Source organism: Neofelis nebulosa, chromosome 2 (assembly GCF_028018385.1).
Source record: "Neofelis nebulosa isolate mNeoNeb1 chromosome 2, mNeoNeb1.pri, whole genome shotgun sequence".
Taxonomy (NCBI): domain Eukaryota; kingdom Metazoa; phylum Chordata; class Mammalia; order Carnivora; family Felidae; genus Neofelis; species Neofelis nebulosa.
In genome coordinates, this window is record NC_080783.1 from 93,049,561 (window position 1) to 93,072,177 (window position 22,617).

The window sequence follows — 22,617 nt, forward strand, 5'->3', positions numbered from 1 at the left end:
CCCAGCACAGTGAACCAGAACTGGCACATGGGTATTTGTTTAATGAATAAATTACTCTTAAGTCAATAGGAAAACAATTGTTGAAATTTGCATTTTTTGAGAGAGAGAAAGTGCACGCGTGCACACACACCGACCCACCCACGCATGTGATTGGGGGAGGGGCAGAGAAAGGGAGATCCAGAATCTGAAGCAGGCTCTGGGCTCTGAGCTGTTAGCACAGAGCCCGATGCCGGGCTTAAACTCACAGACTACGAGATCATGACCTGAGCTGAAGTTGGACACTTAACTGACTGAGCCACTCAGGCACCCCAGGTGCAGATTCCACACCCATTGCAAAGTCTGATGTGGGGCTTGATCTCACAACCCTTGAGATCATGACCTGAGCCTAAATCAAGAGTCAGCTGCTTAAGGAACTGAGTCATGCAGGCATCCCTCAAATTTGCAATTAAAAAAATTTTTTTAAAGTATTTATTTATTTTTGAAAGAGAGACAGAGCATGAGCAGGGGAGGGGCAGAGACAGAGGGGGAGACACAGAATCCGAAGCAGGCTCCAGGCTCCAAGCTGTCAGCACAGAACCTGACAGGGGGCTAGAACCCATGAACTATGAGATCATGACCTGAGCTGAAGTCGGACACTCAACAGACTGAGCCACCCAGGCACCCCACAAATTTGCAATTTTAAAATACACTTATGCTGTGATCATAATGTGATTTTGAATGGGGCAAAAGGATGAGAAATGAAATTGGGAGACAGAGTGACTAAGTCTATACGATAATCCTTAAAAGATCCTAAGTAGTGTCTGATGACCCTCTCTACTCTTGGCAGCTAAGAAGATGGAGACAGAAATTAACATAAAATAAACACCTATTATGTGTCAACTACTGTGTTAGGTGTTCATATACTTCATATCATTTAATTCTCAAACCAAAAACACCTCCAGCGTGCATAAATTCCATTTTATAGATAAAGAAGCTGAGATTCAGAAAGATTAAGTAATCTGCCTAAATAGCTGCAATTTGTACCTAGATTTACCCAACTTTCAAGTGGATGCCCAGTTGGAAACTACACCATCCAGCTGATCAGAATATTTGAGGAAAAGCAGGTCAGTCACTGAAATCTTGGGTTTAAGATTTGCCATTTGCTTTCCTGAGGTTCTTTACAGGCTCTCAACTGTGCAGAAAATGGCATGTTATTATTGGGCATTTGGACTCCCGCGTTTTCATTGTGCGTGATGCTCTTTGCAGAAGTAGTTTTCAATTTCCTTAGTCACATTTTCCTAATACAAATCCCAGCTACTGTTTTTTGCTCTACCCTCCCCAAAATCTGACAGCTCAGTTCACAGATGAGCCCCTTTTCCAGGCTGCACCCTGCCACAGTTACTCAGACAATCCCAACTGAGGCAGAGAATTATCGGCAACGCCAGCACACTCATTTCAGAGTAGCTCAGAAATTAGCCTATGTACTACTGCCAGTGGGCCAGTCACAGAACTTCTAGGAATCTGTTCCCAAGTATTTCTGTTTGACAGTCAGATGCACGTCTTGGTGTACCCTCCTCCCATCTTCATTCCGTGATTCCTGCAACTTGCAATTCTTCCCTTCATCTCCTCTGCTTAGTGCCTAATCATACAACAAGATTTTCCCCTAGGACCCTAGTCTAATTTTCTGACGTTTACCTTGTGAGAAATTAAAATTCTTTTTCAGGACCAGAGTCCTATCCTAAACCACAGGTCTGTGCTTTCCCATTATGCTCTTGTTGTGCTCTCTTCCATGGACAATGTCTTGGTCCCTACTTTGGCCCAGTGCTGGTGTGCCCTCTATATAGCCATTTGTCTAGCTCCTGAGTATCAGTTGCCCTTCAATCCTTGCCATTGTATATCATTTGCTCACTGGCATCCTGGGAACTTGTGGTCATGATTTCTATCTGTTCACCACAGATGTATACTCCTTTTTCTCTATAGCGTAACACTGTTGCTAAGAATAACTGGCCATCTAGAGAATACATTTGCTGCTCAACCATCTTGCACTGAACTGGGAACATGGGACTAAATTTTGTATAATATAGATGATGGAAGGATGTATGCTACTTCCAAACTGGCTCATAAAAACCTGCACAGAGCCAACTGGATGGCACCATTCGGCTAATATTGGTTGTATTAAAGTGGTAGATTCTCCATCAACCTGTGTCCTTGACTGACTTTTTAAACTGCAAGCAACACCTCCTTTTATGTGAGTGGCAAATTAGTCTCCAGTCAGGATATTAAGAGATTGTGATTTGGGGGTTTGCCCAACACAGGAGTCAGCTATACTTACATAGTACATATTTCTTCCAAAAACCAGGGAGGCCAACATTTTTTTGGGTTGGTTGAGCTTATGACCTTCTGAACGAACACTGTCCCACTGGTCTAGCAGCTTCTCTGGTGTCTGCCACTGTTACCAAGTCAGTTTTGCAACCTCTGCCTAGAAGTAAAGGACTCATACAAGACCAAGTTCTATATCTCTTCCCCTCTGGGTCAGGCTCATGTTGCCTCCAACTGGTCAACATGCCTTATGATCATTTGTCAATTTATGGCGTACAGAAAGGCATTTATTTTTTTCCTTTTTTTAAAGTTTGTTTATTTGTTTTGAGAGTGGGGGGTGGGGAGAGAGATATGCAGACAGAGATGCAGAGAGACAATCCCAAGCAGGCTCCACACTGTCAGCGTAGAGCCCGATGCAGGGCTCAATCTCACAAACCATGAGATCATGACCTGAGCCGAAATTAAGAGTCAGACGCTTAACTGACTGAGCCATCCAGGCACCCCCAGAAAGACATTTAAAAACAAAACTGTCTAGGTGTGCCTGGGTAGCTCAGTGGGTTGAGCATCAACTTTGGCTCAGGTCATGATCTTGCAGTTCATGGGTTAGAGCCTGGTATCAGGCTCTGTGCTGACAGCTCAGAGTCTAGAGCCTGCTTCAGATTCTGTGTCTCCCTCTCTCTCTGTCCCTCCCCTACTTGTGCTCTCTCTCTCTCAAAAATAAAAACATTAAAAAAATTTTTTAAAAGCCAAACTGTTTACTGGAAACAAACATAGGGAAACCAAGTACCTCCATGGCCACAAGTCTTTGAACATTCTGTCCAAGCTGTCCACCCTGAGAGCTGACAGTTGACTACACATTCCACCAGGCAGTGAATGCTCATTCTCTGGGGCTTCTCCAAGTTACGCTGTAGATGGAAATAAAGTATGATTTTATTGAAGAATCATATCACTGTCAAAATAAATCACTATCCTTTCATGGGAAAGACTATTCTATGCCCTTTATGCTACAATAATAATCTTTCTACATCTTTGCAGGGAAAAATAACCTCTCTTATAGAAATCGGTGGGAGTCACAGAAAATGGTTGTCCTTACATCACAAATGAGAAATATATTGGCCCAAATTTATTTTTATGAGATCCACAACTCTAGAATAGACCTGCAATTAGTGTTCTGGGAGAGTAGGCAGTTAGATGCCACAGAAATCTGTCCTTGCTTAGCAAACACAGAATCAGGAGGATGCCTCAGTTTTAAATTCAGGTACCTTGCACTTCTGGATGGGTCAACAGCACATAGAGAGCTCAAAATTAACAGCTATCTAGGCTAAAAAAATAATAAGGATAAAAACAAAATCAACAACTATGCTCATTAAAAAGATCAATTAGGTTGAAAACATAACCAAACTCTTAATCATGGGAAAAGTTGGTGCTTTGGTTTATTTCTCTCTTGCCGTCTCTGAAACCAGCATCTAGGCAAAATCTATTGCTTTTTGTAATGGCCAAGCTAGAAGAGATCTTAGTGAGAGAATAAATCATCTAAGAAGCACTGAAAGGGAGCGCCTGGGTGGCGCAGTCGGTTACGCGTCCGACTTCAGCCAGGTCACGATCTCACGGTCCGTGAATTCAAGCCCCGCGTCAGGCTCTGGGCTGATGGCTCGGAGCCTGGAGCCTGTTTCCGATTCTGTGTCTCCCTCTCTCTCTGCCCCTCCCCCGTTCATGCTCTGTCTCTCTCTGTCCTAAAAATAAATAAAAAACGTTGAAAAAAAAGTTAAAAAAAAAAAAGAAACACTGAAAGAATAATGAAAAATTCCACTACAGAAATCATACACCATGTGCTTATTTAGGAAAACTCTGACATTGAACACATGTTAAATGTTAGCAATGTCCACACCAAATTAAAATTAATGATTTTAGCATGATAACGTGCTGCATGGGCAAAAGAGAAATTACCATATAGGATCGACGATCCATTTGAGATGCATGGATATTCCAGATAGGTTAATAGTTTGGGACTTCTTTAATCTTCTTTAAATATTTGTTTAACTTACGGTATTTGGAAACTGATTTTTCTTTTAATGAATAGTTCATATCTTACTTTGTATCAAAAGAAAAAAATTATTACACATACCAAATGTAACATTTTCAACTTATTTGGAGTTGCTGCAGATTGGCCATTTATTTTTCCTGCAGACTTCTACAGAGGCAGATTCAATGAAATGTTAAAATAAATTGCTGACACATGGTGGACAGAACTTTGCCCCATATTGGCCAGTTTTACAGTTTCACCAAATGGGATGTTCAACAGATGGCCTGGTCTCAAAGTTGTTGTGTGTCTATGGCTATACTGTTAGTTAAGAGAGCCATGTTTTAATACTTGATAGGATAATACTTATGTCAGGACAGGTGAGCAAAGTTTGGTTTTGGTTCTAATTTCACTTGTGGACTCCACCTATCTTAGGAGAAATGGTACCAATTTCCATTAGCCAATTTGTGAGGGAAGCTTCTGTGGAAATATGAGTTCACTGACCCTGTATTTTCAATTTCCAAAGTTTGGAATTTTCAATTCTAAAAACTATGTTGGTGATTCTTCTAGTGTGACAGCATATGGTCATTCTTATTTCTATTAAACTGTCCCCATAGTGATTTTCACTTTGACGTTGGGGAGGAAATGCAACTTACTTGCAACAGCTTTGACTACAGCGTTTGTCCAAACTATACAGTTCATCACAGGAAAAAAAGGAACAGTAACATCATTACAAAAATTCAGAACTCACTAACTGGCACTTTGTAGGGAGGCATTTTAACTTAGATTGAGAAGAAAAGTACAACTGTGCTATTTATCTAGCAAGGCTTTGCTAAGCAAATTAGGAGTATATTCTAATAGCAAGTGTCAGTGTTCGTCTTATGTGCAAGGCACAGTGTTTATCATACATGCAAATGAATCATCTGCCTAACACAGAATCATATCTAAATATTATAGTCACCTGATATGAATAGTTTGTTAGCATGTACATACATATAAGTTCTGGAAGTAATACAAATAATTGTTTAATCGACCCATTTCCTCAGTGCAAAATAACCTTTCCTGGTCATTTTGACTAAGTTCAAACTAGTGAGGTATAACTGTGCTACACCAGTTACAACTGAGCCCTAGTTTGGCAAGAAGGAATCAGAGTTTGTCATTCACACCAAGTGTCAAGACGGTAGACTAATATTACAAACAAACAAACAAAAAACAACAACAACAACAACAACAAAACAAACCAAAACCAACAAAAAATCCAAAGCCCCTAGCATGAGATACAAATACAAACCAATTACCTGCTCACACTGGTCCACACCAACTGGCTTGCCATCGCTGCGTACACAGCTCAGAAGGCGGGTCCTGATACCTTGTCCGCAGGTAGCATTTTCATTCAGCTGGCATGTGCTCCACTCTACAGGTATAGGATCACCACACTGAGTTTCAGAATTATGGTCATGTGAGCAAAATACAACAAACCTTTGATTATTTGCATTGGTGAGGCAGGATAGCATATATATAATCCTAAAATAACTTCCAGGTGGCTTCACAAAGCACCATGCAATTCTTTTACAGCAAAACAAGTAAACAACCAAATCAAAGTGAGTTACCTTCCTAAGTTTGCTTTCTAAAAGCAAAAAGACAGATGGTTTGTTGGAGACCGTGTCACTGTTGTGCTGAAGAGGAAAGGAAAGACACCAACAAGGATGGTAAAGGAAAACTAGTTTCGAATCATCTGTTTGCTGGGGGATAACTGATAGAGAAGGAACCCAGAGATGATGCTATTGCTTAATGTAACCCGAAACTATTTTCAAGGAACAAATCCAGTCATCTAAACCATTTGGTAAAGTTGGTACAGTGGAGCTTAAGTGTCTTAAGACACTTGCCTGAGAAAGGAAAGAGAGGTACCTCAGAACTACATGAATGTTACAGAAAATCTAATTTTTTTCAAATTATTGTCTCAGGAGAGAAGGTTTTATTTATTCATTCATTCATTTATTTAAATTTTTTTAAATTACTTTTGAGAGAGAGAGGCAGAGTGCAAGCAGCGGAGGGGCAGAGAGAGGGGGAGACACAGAATCCGAAGCAAGCTCCAGGCGCTGAGCTGTCAGCACAGAACCCAATGCAGGGCTCGAACCCACAAACTGTGAGATCATGACCTGAGCCGAAGTCAGATGCTCAACCGACTGAGCCACCCAGGTGTCCCCAGGAGAGAAGGTTTTAAAGATCTGGATAGTTGCATTGCAAACTAGACAACTGGAAGTCTGAATGAAGTATGCCATAATTAATCTGATTCTTAAAAAAAACAAAAACAAAAACAAAAACCAACTCTTACTTTTGGTGTGATTAGAAAGAATGGTCTTTGATGATATACATCAAGAACCTCTTTAAGGACACTTCCCATATTTGATAAATGACCTACGTATGAGTTTAACGGGAATAGTAAACCAATGCATAGTAAAATCAGTATTTTAAAGACATGCTCTCTCTTCCAGTAAAGCAAATTTCACTTATTTCTGAAAAATTACTATAAAAATCAAGGATCTGAAGCACCTTTAACTAAAGAAAGAGGGCAAATACATTAAGTCATCTTTCACCAATAAAGACAATCAGACTGCCCCACCCCACCCCCCAGAATTCATTATGAAGTTTTCTATGTGAGAAATATCATAGTGCCACCGTGACCTCAGTGGGGAATTTGTTTCAGAAGAGACTATTACTTTGCCTCGGCAGGCCTGTGGTGGTTTGGCTGTCAGTACTGAATTCAGTGCCGAGACTTAACACGGTTCCACATTTTGTGACATTTTGCATGTCTGCTCCTTTTGGGAACGGCAGGCAGCAAATCAATGTAACTAAACAGTCTGTGGTATGAGACACAGGAGAATCCTGAGCAGTGGCTGAAAAATGAGGCGGAGGGATTCCCAGTGCCTCTAAAGTATCCCTGTCCACTCAGGACTACAATTTATCCTATTGAGACCCATTGAGCAAGTACACCACAAGCTTGAATTTCTTGAAATAAAAAAGGCCATGAAAGAGCTAAATTCTATGACAGCATGACTACGTTCTTCCCTAAGTGGTAAATTATCCCCTGCTGTGTATTTTTGTTATTGTGGTTATCATGGCTTAATTCAGCTCTTTTCTGAAACTTTGCCAAGTCTTTTGAAGCATCTCGGAATTTGGAGATTCCAGGTGGCCTTGCTGAAGCTACATGCCAAGTGCGGGCATTTCTTTCTGTGAAGGGACACTGGAAACGTCAAAGCTTCGGCCTTGTGTGCAATACACTCTCACATTCTACTGTCAGTCCTGAATCCCAAGAATGAAGACACACACGCACACGCACACACACACATACACATTCTCCCATTAGTCAATGTTCAGGGAAAATAGAATGGCTGTGGGTTTCAACCGTACCTGTTAGATTGTACTGGAACTGGAAGCAATTTTCATTGAGGAGGCAAGGCCGCACTTGCGAGTCTTCAGCACATGACCTTGAATTCAGTGAGGGTCTTAGCAGGTGGCGGGTTCTTCTCTGTGTTGAGTGGGGATCACAGGACTGTGAAAATCAAAGAGCAGACAGAGTCAGAATGGACCCATAGTTAGGTGGCAAATCATGTATGGTTATCTGTGTACATGTAAGCACTTGTGTAACAACTACAGGGAAGAGACAACTGAGAGTGTTAAATATAATACTGAGAAAATAAAACTATTGTGTAATTCACTATAAATTGGTATTTTGTTTGGTTTTTTGCACCTGACAACTCCTTTTCTAGGTTATGGTGAAGGCTACATTTCTGTCTTCCATGTGGAATTAGCACATAGAGACTATTTTCTTCAATTAAACACACTCTGTACTCTCAAATAGCCTGCCACATAGCAAGAGATAAAATGCATTCTTGAATGTTTCAATGGATGAGAAAAGGAAGACAATGTCCCCGTGCCCTCAGATAGCCCAACAGAAATAACCATGCAGAAAATCTTAATGAGAAAATAATTGTTAAGACCCTGGAACAGGTATATACAGAGAAGTATAAAATCAAGATTGCCAATACACCAGAACTTCCCTCATATTTGGGAGGCTGTCTGATCCACAGGGGATGAGCCACTACACGTCATATTGCCCTTTAAACAAAATGAATGTAAAAATGTGACCTCCTGTGAATATCACTTTGCCCATGGGTCCTCTTACAGCCTCAAGTCATATAATGCCCTTGAGTCAGTAAACCCACCTGCAACATTTCATCCAACTTTTCTAGCCATGGTGAACCTTCAAGTTCCACCTACTGGAATCATCTTTCAACTGTCTAAAATCCTATCCTTTCCTTTCAGAACACTAATCAAGGCTTCATCATTGATACTTTTCAATAAAGATAAATTATTTTGGGGCGCCTGGGTGGCGCAGTTGGTTAAGCGTCCGACTTCAGCCAGGTCACGATCTCGCGGTCCGTGAGTTCGAGCCCCGCGTCAGGCTCTGGGCTGATGGCTCGGAGCCTGGAGCCTGTTTCCGATTCTGTCTCCCTCTCTCTCTGCCCCTCCCCCATTCATACTCTGTCTCTCTCTGTCCCAAAAATAAAAATAAAAAAGCGTTGAAAAAAAAAATTTAAAAAAAAAAAAAAAAAAAAAAAAAAAAAAAAAGATAAATTATTTTCCTCCTCCCTGAGCAAATTTCCCCCCATACTCAGGAATTACTCTATAGGATTTGTTCCTGAACACATATACATACGCATATACTTCTATACTATACCTGCCCTTATAATAATGCCATGATTTCTTTATTCCCTTGGCTCCTTCCTTTCTTTATAAACTGCTTGAAGCCATGATACATTATGGTTTCTACTTCCCATATCAATCTCTAAAAATCTTGTTCAATAAATACCATTAAATATGGTCACAACGACACAATTCAAACCCCCAAATCTGAAGAGGCACATAGATGCCTAAACCACAAGAGAAATAAAAGTCTCTGAATTAAGGTTACCAAATCATCATTTCTATATTGGATGTTTTATTTATTTTTATTCCTTTTACTTTTTCAGATATTATAGCAAGAACTCAACCTATAAACTGAATCTTGGCTATTAATCAAAATGATAAGGTTGGATTACACTGAAATATGCAGAAAAATGATACAAAATTTTATTTTTACTTATTTTTAAATTTTTTTTAAGGTTTATTTTTGAGAGACAGAGCACGAGTGGGTGGGGGGGGAGAGAGGGGAGTGAGAGAGGGAAACACAGAATCCGAAGCAGGCTCCAGGCTCTGAGCTGTCAACACAGAGCCCGATGCAGGGCTCTAATTCACAAGCTATGAGATCATGACATGAGCCAAAGTCAGATACTTAGCTGACTGAGCCCCCCAGGCACCCCACTTTTCTTCTAATTTTAAATGTTTGGAGCCATTGAAACACACTTTTTTATCCATGAAACTTTCTAGTTGGATGATCTGTCAATACTTTTAAACTAATTTTACATTTTAATTATATCGAATTATCTCTAAATGATAAAGAAGGGCCATCAAAACCAGGTAATTATACTTAATTATCAGCAAGTGAATCCCATGATAAATGTTTACCAATAATTTATTACTAGTTCACCAATTAATTTGATTGTTCTCATAAGAAGGAATAAGAAGTTAAATGATTTGCCAATGAAAGAAAAATGAAGGTATCTAGGTAGATACCCCTGATTAGTGTTTTACTGATTTTCTACCTTCTAAAAAAATCAATGTTGGGACCAAATGAATAAGTGTTAGAACTTATGTACCTGTTTAGTCTACACCATCAAATAAAGCAAACGAGATAATAACACACACATAAATTATGTCACCTTGAACAATTTACTTGTATATGATAGATCTTTGCTTATTTAAACTTGGGTGAGAAAAATGGATCGGGGGATGGTGTAATTTGATGATATTTAAGAATTTTCTCCCTCAGAGTTCACAGTCTATCAATCTTTAGTTCGGTGGGATGTGGTTTTAAAATACTCAGTTAAACCTAACCCCTAATTCATAATCATGTAGACTTCCATAATTACTTTCTAGAAATTAATATATTGAAAACCAACGCTGCGTCTAACTCTCCTACTGATTCTCTATCCATAGAAACAGACAAAGGGGAAAGTATGGGTGAGGGGAATCCACAAACACAATCCAACCTAACCTTAGGCAATATTTTTATGTTCCACTTAAAAAGAAAAACTGCCCTGGCACTGCTAAGAAGTGATAGGTACGTTAGTGTTCTCTCCTTATTTCTTTCTATTAGCTATTTGTAGGAAGGTTATGAAATAATGACTTAGTCACAAGGGAGCTGGAAGTAGGGCTCAGAAAAAAAGAATGGTAAAGGAGGCTTATGTCTGGATGATTTCTTTATTGGACCAAGACTCCTCAAATACAAACCTGAATCTCCTCTCCTCTAGGGTATTTATGCAATGACATATTGTCGGTTTCCTAAACGAAGTTGAGAAAGTGATGTGTGGATAACTAACCCAAAGTCAACTTTGGGCCAGTTTTATTGTAAAGATCAAGGTTATATAGCTAAAGTTTACTTGCTAGGGAAAGAGATGACCAGTAAGAACCAGTTAGTCTCTAGTAAATAAGCCCCCTTTATGAGACTGCATTTTCTAACTTATTACCTTTGAAAACCAGCACTTATCTTAAAGTTCAATCCTTTCTTATGACATTGTGCTTTCTCACCTTTTGTTCTCTCTAGCAATAGGGCCTTTACCCTTGGGCCTGACCTGAATATTTGTATTCATCTGTCAAAATTAAATCAGATATCCCATGGGAGAGCCACCAATGACTCCCTTGCGCCCATAAAAATGGAATAATCTCATTTTTTTAAACATTTCCACTGTATATGTACATGTATCAATGTGTGTGCATTCTTTCCCATGGACTATTTGAAGAGAGTCATGTCTTAATTTTCTTGGACACTGAAAAGCTTTTTCTATGTCTGGAATAAAGAAGGTAAATAATAAATATTTGTTGTATAGGATAATTTGGTTCTTCCTGGGCAATAATACTAGATATTTGTAAGCTGCCATTAGAAGACAAACTGGACTATGATCATATTTCCTGAATGTAAGGATTCCATAAAGATCAGCATATCTGATAAAAAGAGAATGTAAACTTCTAATTATCATACATTTTCCAGAAAATCTAGATGACATTTCCTAAAATAATAGCATCTCTCATTAATAAAACATATCAGTATTTACTGATGTGGTTTTGATTCACCACATAAAGGATGACCGTTAATTCAGGTATTTTAAAGAAATCCAGATAAAAATGTATAATTTGATATTTTTCTAACACCTAATTATTTTTTAAGTTTATTAATTTTTTTTTTTTTTGAGAGACAGAGTGAGCAGGGAAGGAAAGAGATAGAGGGAGAGAGATGATCCCAAGCAGGCTCCTACTGTCAGAGCAGAGCAACACAGGGCTTGAACTCAGGAAGCGTGACACCATGACCGGAGCCAAAATCAGGAGTCAGACGCTTAACTGATTGAGCTACGTAGGCATCTGTCTAACACTTAATTATTAACAAACACAATTTGAAAAAACTTCACTTAAGTCCAGGTACTTGTAAACTTAAGTAACTCAGTATATTTCTTATGTGGAGATGAGCAGGAGCAAAGTCTAGCCTTGTCAACTCCCACCAGATACAGAAAAATGAATGCTTTTATTCTGCTACAGACTTTATCTGATTATTGTGAGATGGTTTCTCCCTCATTTTGTTGATTAGCCCTACTGACAGTAGCTCTGCTGTTTCTTTCCATCTCTCTCATGAGGCAGAACTGGATATATAATGCTTTTAACTTAAGTTTTCTTATTTGGAAAAATGGGGTAAAACAATTCGCAAAATACCCCTGCAATGCTTTGTAAGGAGATTTTTTTTTTTTTGGCAATTCACAGAAAATTTATTTTTTTTTATTTTTTATTTATTTATTTATTTATTTATTTATTTTTTAATATATGAAATTTACTGTCAAATTGGTTTCCATACAACACCCAGTGCTCATCCCAAAAGGTGCCCTCCTCAATACCCATCACCCACCCTGCCCTTGTAAGGAGATTTTTAATGAGATTAAATCCTGATCCTCTTTCCCCATGTCCTCACCAACATTTGTTTGTGTTTTTGATTTCAGCCCTTCTGCAGGTGTGAAGTGATACTACATTGTGACTTTGATTTGCATTTCCCTGATGATTAGTGATGTTGAGCATTTTTGTGTGTCTTTTGGCCATTTGTATGTGTTCTTTGGAAAAATGTTTATGTCTTCTGCCCATTTTTAAATTGTATTTGTTTTTTGGTGTTGAGTTGTATAAGTCCCTTATATATTTTGAATATTAACTCTTATCAGATATATTGTTTGCAAATATCTTCCCTCATTTAGTAGGTCGTCTTTTTGTTTTACTGATGGTTTCCTTCACTGTGCAAAAGCTTTTTACTTTGGTATGGTCCCAGTGGCTTAATTTTGTTTTTGTTTTTGTGATGAGCACAGAGTAATGTATAGAATTGTTGAATCACTATATTATACACTTGAAACTGATATAACACTGTTATAACACAGTATGTTAATTATACTGGAATTAAAAAAAATAAACTCTGATTCTCAAAGGTCGAGACGATGTCTACAGGAGAAAAATCTGGGCCTGAAGAATTGTTATTTATGCCTCTCATGCTTAAAAATATTCTCAAAGATTCTGAGAAGATGGTTACAGAAGTGTAAAAAAATCTTTGGATATTCCAGTGCAAGAAGAGCAAAGACAGAGACATATGGGAAAATGAAATTATGTGATGAATTATGTAATGTGATTAATATGAAATTAAGTGATGAGTTATCTCCATAAACAAACTATGAACATACGGGGACCAGTGACTGAAGTTATAGGACCTGTGTGACATCAACATCCAATAGGGGAAAGCAAAAGGTACAATGAGGCATCTGCCATACACAAGAACACCAAGATGGAAAACTAAACCTGAGCATAGGAGGATTTTGTACATTCCAGAAGCAGGTGGCTAGAAAGGGGTTCATGGAGAGATTTTGGGCATTGATGTATTAACAAGCCAAAACTCCCTTCCAAAATAGTTCCCTGCACTGAAGAGAAGTGGATGAGAAGAGTTTCCTAAGGGAGCAAAATAGGGAAACTACCAATAAAGGAAAAGAAAGGACCAATACACAAAGAGGGAAGGAAACAGGATCCAGTAAATCTCACATAGTAAGTTGCTGTAGTTCCGAACACTAAAAACAAAAGAGGGAAAGAATGAATGTGCCCTGGACCACGAAAATGAAATTAGAAAAAAGCAATCCTCAAATACACTCCCCCCCAAAAGTTCACAAAACTTGATTTCACACACAAAGAAATAAGCAAAGAAAATGATCAAATTCAAATCCCAAACAACAGTATTATGAAAAAAGGTAACAAAGGTCAAAATAGTGTCCCCATAGATAAGAAAGTATAGTAGAAAGACATGCATGAAAAACAGACATGCATGCAAACTACTACTTCAAAGGAAACAAATAAGAATTTCAAAACTGGCATAGATATGAAAGAACAACATAAATAAGAATTAGACACAGACCTTTAGTGACAGAACTCAATAAATAGAAATAAAAGAAAAAGCATTTTCAGAAATGAAGATGAAACTAGGAGAAATAGAAGAATAAAAATATACCATTTGGGGACACCTGATTAGCTTAATTGGTTAAACATCCAACTTTGGCTCAGGTCATGATCTCATAGTTCGAGCCCCACGTGGGGCTCTGTGCTGACAGTTTGGAGCCTGGTGTCTGCTTTGGATTCTGTCTCTCTTGCTCTCTTTCTCTCTGCCCCTCCCCTGCTTGTGCTCTCTCTCTCTCAAAAATAAATAAACATTTAAAAAATTATCATTTTTTGTCCAAGAAAAAAAAGTGGAGAAAAATGAGATAAAAGAACATAGAGATAAAAGAACAAGAGATAAAATAATTTGAGAAAAACTAGCAATTAGAAAAGTGAGGCAATACAGATGCCACATGCATATAAGATTTTATGAAGAAGAAAACCTAAACAACAAAGCAGAACTGAAGAAAATTCAAAAAAACTTAAAAAAAAAGACTCAACTACTTATTGAAAGGGTATCGCAGAATAACTAATACTGAGACATATCCTGGTAAAAGTATTAAGCTTTAAAGAAAAAGAAAAAAATATTCTATGAGTATCTGGACAAGACTACCAGATGTTTTATAAAGGAAATAAAATCAAACTGGTCATGAGACTTTTTGACAGGAAAACATACCAGCTATTTGAAAGATGCACAAAGAAAACAAAGAAACACACAAAAATGATTCAAGGATTTTAGATTCAGCAAAGCTGATTTTCAATTAAAAGACAATGCATAAACTGTTAACAACATGCAAGAACTCAAGGAATAGTGTTTCCAGGAGTCGTAACTTAGGAATTTAGGGGACACTGAAGTTTAGACAACCAAAAGGGCTGAGATGATATTAATCTAAAGACTTGTGGTGAGTCAACTTTACATGTAAAATTTATAAGATATAGATAAAATTCAAATGTAAAAACAAATGAGAAGAACCTTTGAACAAAAATGAACATTTTAAAGTACTTGTGTTGGTAGCTGGAATATTGTTATTCTGGGAATGTTTTCTGTTACATGGATCAAAGCAAATGTGTAATTACGATATACTTTTCTTTTACTGCCAATGTCCTTGAAAAAGTGGATTCTCAGAATAGAAAAAAAGGAGATACATATTTAATGGAGAATTTAAATGAACTCCTATAGTTCATCAGTATGAACCCCTGAAGTTTTTCATTTTCAAAATAAATGAAATAATCGCATGTATTTCTAACCTCTACCACTGAAGTGGCTTTGGGACACTTAATGAGTTTAATGAGATTAATGAATGTAAGCTTTCTGAATTATTAGAGCTGTGGATTTTGCAAGTGCAGTGAACTCTTATTAATGTATTTTGCACAGCTAAAAAATTGCATGCAAAAAGGAATGTTTACTATGACATCATAGCAAACCTGATCAGAAATGAAAATACTGTAAACTAAAGTTACTAGTCAGTCAGAAGGGGCAGAAGTTGGATTCCTGGGCCCTACAGTGATGGGTTCTGTTTCTCTCTGTACTTTACCCCACAATTGAGGGGTCGAACAAGACATACAATCCTATGTATAGCAGAATAACCTCTATAGCTTTTGTTTGTCCTTTGAGATATTAAAAGGGTACTAACAGTGGAGACCGAACCATAATCCAGATGCCTAAAACCCCCAATAGCAACAGGTAACATTTTAGAGTATAAACACATGCCTAGCACTGTGGTAGACATTCCATGGGGATTAGCTCAAAAAGCCTTTCAACCTGCTACCGATCTAGGTGTATTTTAATATCCCTATTTTTACAGATGAAATTAAAATCCACAGAATGTAACAACATAGTAGGTGCTCAAGCCAGGAGAGGGCTAATTTGCTCTTCAGTATCTTCAACTGTTCTGCTACTGTAAAGTAGCGATACTTGTGGGGTAGGTTGAGGTGGGGACAGTGGGTACAACAATGTCTAAGAGAGTTGTTTAGTGACTGTGGTTATTGTGACTGCCATTTATTTTAACCTGGAAAGCATTTAGTATGTACAGTAGTCATTAGAAATGGAAAAAGAGAGAGAGACAACAGACACAAGGAACTTTATAGACTAAGCCAAAAGCAAAGTAAGTCACAGTCTGAGGTGTGGGGGAGTCAATGTAGGGATGGGGCAGTGAACAAGACTTACTGCCAGCCTTTGAGGAGAACAGTTCATAAAAGATGCTCATAGGCTAGGGACTGACTCATCGTATTTAGAGAGTTAATTGGAAAGAGGAGGGCCACATGTCTCAGTGTAATGAAACTGACAAGAGCATGGGCAAAAGCTATCATATCATCAACATGAAATAACGTTCCTGGTAAAGCTTTACTGTCCTAATGCGAGGAGGAAGTTGGGATGACACATAAATATCTGGAGATTTTTGCTTAGCTAAGATGTTTGGGTAAAGATTTTATAATAGTCCGGGACATCCCCACGTAGTCCTTCTGCTTGGTATTTTATGACACTAAGGAGTTGTGAAGGTACAAATTTATATTCCAATCAGAGGCCTTGTAACAAATGAATGATGTATGTCCTATCCAATCACTATTTATATATTATAAATGGTATACCGTGTTCATATTATTATTGGGGCTTGGGAATGAAGAAAGAAGAATGACCAAACAGAGCCCAAAATAAAGGCCTACATTCTTCAAAAATGTCCAAGTCATGAAAGAAAGAGACTGAAGAGACCAAAGGGATAGAATCAGTAAATGCATTATGGTCTGGATCCTGTAATCAAAGGACTATAAATGCTAGAAAAGGCATTACTGGGACCATTGAGAATTTGGGAATATGGCCCAAAGATTAGTTGCAAGTACTGTTGATGAGAAATTTCCTGAATTTGTTAACTATGCTGTGATTATGTTAGAGAATATCCTTATGCTTAGGAAATACATACTGAATGGCCAATAGTAAGGGAATAAAGGGCATGTTGCTTTCAACACATGCTCAAGTGGTTCACAAAAAAGACCGTATAAACACACACACACCATTATTTTTTCACATATATGTATATATGTTTGTTCATGTGGAGAGATAAAGAGGTGCATGTCTGTGTGTATGAGGCAGGGAAAGATAAAGTACATGAAGCAAACTTAAAACCTAATGGTGTGAATTTTCTGTAAATTTGAAATTATTTAGAATTTTTTTTTCAATAGAATTATAAATGGCACTGGCACAGTGATATTTAGGAAGTGCTTGTGAAAAAAAATATAAATGAAACACGAAGTCATAAATAACTATATACCACCTAGAGGATCCCTAGGGGACAACTGCTATGTGAACTGAGGGCAAACAAACTCTTATCTTCAAACTCTCTGTCCTTCCCCTTGCCCCACCCCCGACCCCTCCGGTCCTTCTCTTCTTTAATTTCCCTATGATGCTTATTTCTTTTTCTTCACTCTAAGCCTCATCCACTCAATAAACAAATTTAAAAACCAAACCAAAATTAGCAATAAACTGCAGTTGGGTTCCTGGTGTGCGTTGGACCCCAGGACGCTGTCTGTAATGAGAATGTCAGGACAGAGTGTTGTGTCTGCCAGCAGTGCAAGAGTGCTGGGCCCCTCTTCTGACCTCCGAAGACTAAAAGAGAGTCAGTTTTGTGATATCTGTTTTAATGTCTGTACCCCATCTAATCCCAGTCCCCACCATAAATCAGAGGGGCTAAACAATGCACCTAGAATGAGTCTAAGATCTCACTCTCTACTTTTGCCTAACCTTTCCCTCCAAAGATCCTTGGGTCTCTTTCCTCTCAGGAGAATCTTACCATTTTTTAGCCAAAACCACTTGCTCCACCAGAAGAAGAAGAGTGTTATTAAAATTCTATACTTGGGGCTAACAATACAGAGTATACCCACATGGGAAGCTGATCTGGGCTCATTCTTTATAGGCACCTCATGCATTATGGTCTGGAGCATGAGGTATAGGCAACTCATTGCTCTAGGCTTTTGCTTACACGGAATGTTTTCTTTCCTGTTTTTTTTTCCTCCCTCCATCACTCCTCTACTCCACTTTGCCTAACTAATTATTACTCATCTGAGGTTTATAGATGTATATTTTCTGCCTAGAAAACTTCAGAGATTCTTCCAGCTGTGAAAAAGTGGGCCAATATATGCTGACATGACAACTTTTGTTTTTTCTCTTTTAACAGCTACTACTCTGTTGAAATTGATTAGAAATATTTTGCATTCCTCATTAGACTGTAGCTTGCTTGAGGGATCATTATATCCCAATGTCTAACAGCATTCATCACCTAGGAGGCACTTAATATTAGTCCAATAAAGAGTATTTACAATTTATATTTGTACTTACATGCTAGAAACTGTGCTAAATTATTTACATGTATTATCCTTACTATAACTTCTAAGTTGTGCATAATTATTTTAATTTTCCTGATTTATTCAGGTTAAATAGCTTTCTCAAAGTGCCAGTCCTCAGAAGAGAAACAGGAAGGAAAGAGAATACAATGTATTTGGGTTTTTAAAAAATCTCAAATTTATTTCCTATAAATGTTTACTCAACACTTTTGTATACTTAGCATTTGCCTTTCAACATGGCATTTACCATCTAGAGAAAAAGATATGCAACCAAATTGAAATCCATTTTATCTGAGGGTCTTCTGAAACAGGAAAAATAATCGGGGGGGGGGTTCATAATTTGGTCTCTATACAATCTGCAATTATAAAATAATTTGAAGGTAAAAGAACCCATAGTATTTTCATTTGCAATTTCAGAATTACCATTTTTCTATTTCTCCCATATAAGTGTACTATCTTAAAACTTAAAAAAAAATCTACAGACACATATAAAGAACTAAGGAATACTAGTGAGATAAGGTAAATCTAATTTAACCACATATCCTTTAAGAAAACATAGTTCACATAAAATTATTCACAGATAGTTTTCTAGGTAATATGGATACTATAACCAAAATGGAAAGGAGGTTAAGATTTGGAGAGCAACATGTAATTTTTAAAAATTTGAAGTATGTATAAAAATCACCAAGATATCTCTCTGATCAGACATGCCATTTTATGGAGAGTTCCCCTGGCAATCAATGCTATAGTGTGTCATAGGGGTAAATATATTTTCACATTCTATCTTACCAACTTGAGGGATTGAAATGTTGCAGAGGGGGACTTGTAGGGTAACCTTCACATATGGTAAACACATGTTTAAAATTCAAAGTAAAAATCTGGCCTTTTCTACTTGGACATGAAACCGACATTTGGGATGAAATCAAAATCACAAGTAAAATGGAACATAGATCACAAACCTGAGTTAAAAACCATTAATACACAGTAGTTGGATACTAAAGTTTTAATAATAGCCATCATAATACTGAAATATCATTGACACTAAAGACAGCTCTTCATAGATCAAAAAGAGCAAATGAGTCGTTTCAAAAAATTAAATTTTATATTTCACTATTTCCAAAGTTAAAATAGTCACTCTTTTCAGACTTCTTAGAGAAAACTCCACTGGCAGAAAGCTCAGCAATTAGAAATATTACAAGTAAACTTGGGCTCTGACTCTGATGGTTTAAATTTTTCAATATTATTAATTTTTGATGTACTTGTAATCCCAATAAAATCATATTTGATATTCTAAGGAGTAATTATTATACTCACTTTTATAGATTAGTAAACATAGCTTCAAATAGTGTCAACAACCTGTCATAGCCACATAGTATAATACAAAGGACAGAAACCAGAATCTTGATATCACTTATGTTATCTTCTTGGATTTCAAGAACTGCACCAAGTATTATCTTTATATACCTACTTTATAAATAATGTTTAACCAATATATGTCAATAACAAGAAGAATAATTTTATTATAATAGTGGCCGATTAGCTTTCATAGCCCATTATACATTATGTGGGTGGTTGAAATCTTCCAAGTACACTGTTCAATGATCCGGATGTTCTTATGTCAAAACTATCCTATATAAAGAGTTAGAGATTTTGGGAACCTATTTTTGCATTTTGTGATTACAAAAGGAGCATTGACAGAAGCCCTGCTGCCTTAACAAACAACAGCCATTGCCTCTAGAAATAAAAGGCAATTCTCCATGTCTATTTTTTCACTCATAAATTTACCCCATATAATTCACAATGAAGATAATAAAATAAGTTTGAGAGCACTCTGAAGAACAAAAAGCATTCTGTGAACAGAGAGGGCACTCTGTTGAGGGGAGGGGTTCATACTGGACTGTGCCAAGAGGCAGAAATTGATTCAGCAAAGCATCATCTAAATGAAAACTAAGAGCCATCAAGTTCCAACTCATCACCAATTACCCAAAGGTTGGAGCCACTCAATCAAGTGCCACCAGAAACAAATTGATAATTGGCAGAGCACAAAATAGATGACAGTCAGACACTGGAATGTGAGTCAGTGAGCATGAGGAGGGCTGATGACTGCTGAAGCAGAGTCTTTGGGGATGGTAGGTACACAGGAGTGACATAACAGAACTCACCAGATTTCTTCACTCCCTATTGACAAACACTCAGATGTATAAAGTATAATTTGGAGTGTATTCCCTGAAGAAGTATGGTGTTCTCTTAGGCTAGAAGTCCAATGCAACCAGAAAGAGGCAAAAGAACGCAATATAGGTAAATGTGAGACAGAAAAGACTACTGTAACTTTAGAAACTCAAACAGAGTTCATAGGGACAAAATTCCAGAGCATTATATTCAATAGATATGACCAATTTTCATAAGACAAGAATCTCTTGCTAAAAGTTATGGAGAAATAGGTCAGGCTGAAAGAATACAGATGCTAGCTTTTGAATTAGGCTCAATTTTGACTCTGGACCCTGCAACCCAGATATTATAAGTCTTCTAAACCTTTCACTTTCCTCACTAATACAAGGGGGCTAATCATGCTATTCTATAAGCATTAAAAGATGTAATACATACAAAATACCTAGTATAGAGAAACACTGGATTTGTTTTTATTTATTTTTGTTTGTTTTGTTTTGAATTTGCTTTTACTTTGTAGAGTGATCCCAAGAATACATGGAAACCTATGGTCTATATTATTTCCAAAAAAGCTGAATGCCTATTTTGCTTCTGATGTGTCCTAAGTTCTAATGAAATTGATGGAGTTAGGAGTAGACAAAACATGTCTGCTTGTTTCCTACATGATTGTGTGTGTGTGTGTGTGTGTGTGTGTGTGTGTGTGTGTGTGTATAGGAGGAGGGAGAAGAAGTAGGAGGAGGGAGAAGGCGAGTAGAGAAGAAGTAGGGAGAAAACAGAGCACAAAGGAAGCCTGAAGGCTTTGGAAAATGGTCACTTCCTGTGGCCACAAGCCTGCAGAGAATTGCTGAGTCTTCCAGGAATGATGCCTTGGTAGGGAAAGGGCAAAAGGATACATGAGTGAAGACCCACCTATGAGCTGTCAGAGTCACTCCATAGGCTTCTGGTTGATGCTTCTTGTTATGCATTAAATCCTCTAGCTTCTATTAAAAAGTTAAGCTTTATAAAAGCATTCAAAATGAATATCTTTGAGGGAGATGTTTATTGCTATCATATGAGAGGGAAGAAAAAAAAAAACAAGAGAAAAATCTCTAAGGTTTTCTTTAGTGGGTTGCAAATCATTGAATTATGAGTTACACAGATATTTACAAGCTTGGCCTAGATAGAGTATAGTAATCTATAAATGCTGCTCAAGTGATTTATGGCACAACTGTTCTAACACATTACCAATAGCAGGAAATGTATTTAATTTATTCTCAGGGATGCACATTTACATTATTCACAACAAGCCATTTATAGGGAAATGTGCAACCCTTAAACTAAAGTGAATGCATCTCTAGTGGGTTTTGGGCAGTTATAACTGTCTAATAAATGCTCATATCCTAACTTACTGTATAAGCCAATGTAAATGTTCACTAGCTATCCTGTAAACACTTTATTCTGTGAATTAGTGAATAGTTCTGGAACATATGGCAAAACATGTAGACTAACAAAGTTTTTTGGGTCCTGAGTGATAAAGAACCTACCTTCCTTGCTGAAATTTTGCTAATGCATGAAAAAGAAACTCATCTTTTTTTCCTGATCCCATATTGTAGGTTTGTCAGATGTAGCAGAGGGATGTATTTCAAATTTCTGAGGATCTTTTAGCATATTTGGCTACTGACCAGAGAATGTACCATCTGGTGGACTACCAGGTCATAGGTCTAATTTGCAATCTACCTGTGTCAAGACAAAAATAATATTCTGAGCCTTTCTGTTTTTTTTTTGTTTTTGTTTTTTATAAAAACATATGCATGCATATAGCTTGGAGATAGAGGTGAAGAAAAAGGGGGGAAAGAGGAGACAGGAACAGGATGAGAGGGAGTGAGGGATGTAGGAAGAGGGAGCCCCATCCTAAATCATCAAGGACTTTCATATGTTTTTATAATTTATTTCTCTCAGGAATCCGTAGGCGTAGTTGTCTAAATAACAATTATATATATATATATATATATATATATATATATATATCCATATGTGTATATATATCCATATGTATATATATGATATATGGATATATATATATCTATATCCATATATCATGTATGTATTGTGTGTGTGTGTGTGTGTGTGTGTGTGTAGGAGGAGGGAGAAGAAGTAGGAGGAGGGAGAAGGCGAGTAGAGAAGAAGAAATACAATAAATTATATTTAAAAAAATATAT

The 22,617-nt window shown here is 37.4% G+C and overlaps 1 protein-coding gene across 2 annotated transcripts in view; it reads right to left on the reverse strand.

Annotated features, from left to right (window-relative positions):
• Positions 1 to 22,617, reverse strand: part of THSD7B (thrombospondin type 1 domain containing 7B) — a 1,116,594-nt gene that overhangs the window by 35,990 nt on the left and 1,057,987 nt on the right. For both annotated transcript variants that reach the window (XM_058715426.1, XM_058715425.1), the window contains 3 exons: positions 7,730 to 7,871; positions 5,617 to 5,732; positions 3,086 to 3,203 (listed from right to left, as the gene is read on the reverse strand). In XM_058715426.1, the coding sequence (XP_058571409.1) occupies positions 3,086 to 3,203; positions 5,617 to 5,732; positions 7,730 to 7,871 (376 nt within the window). The remainder of the gene's footprint in view (positions 1 to 3,085; positions 3,204 to 5,616; positions 5,733 to 7,729; positions 7,872 to 22,617) is intronic.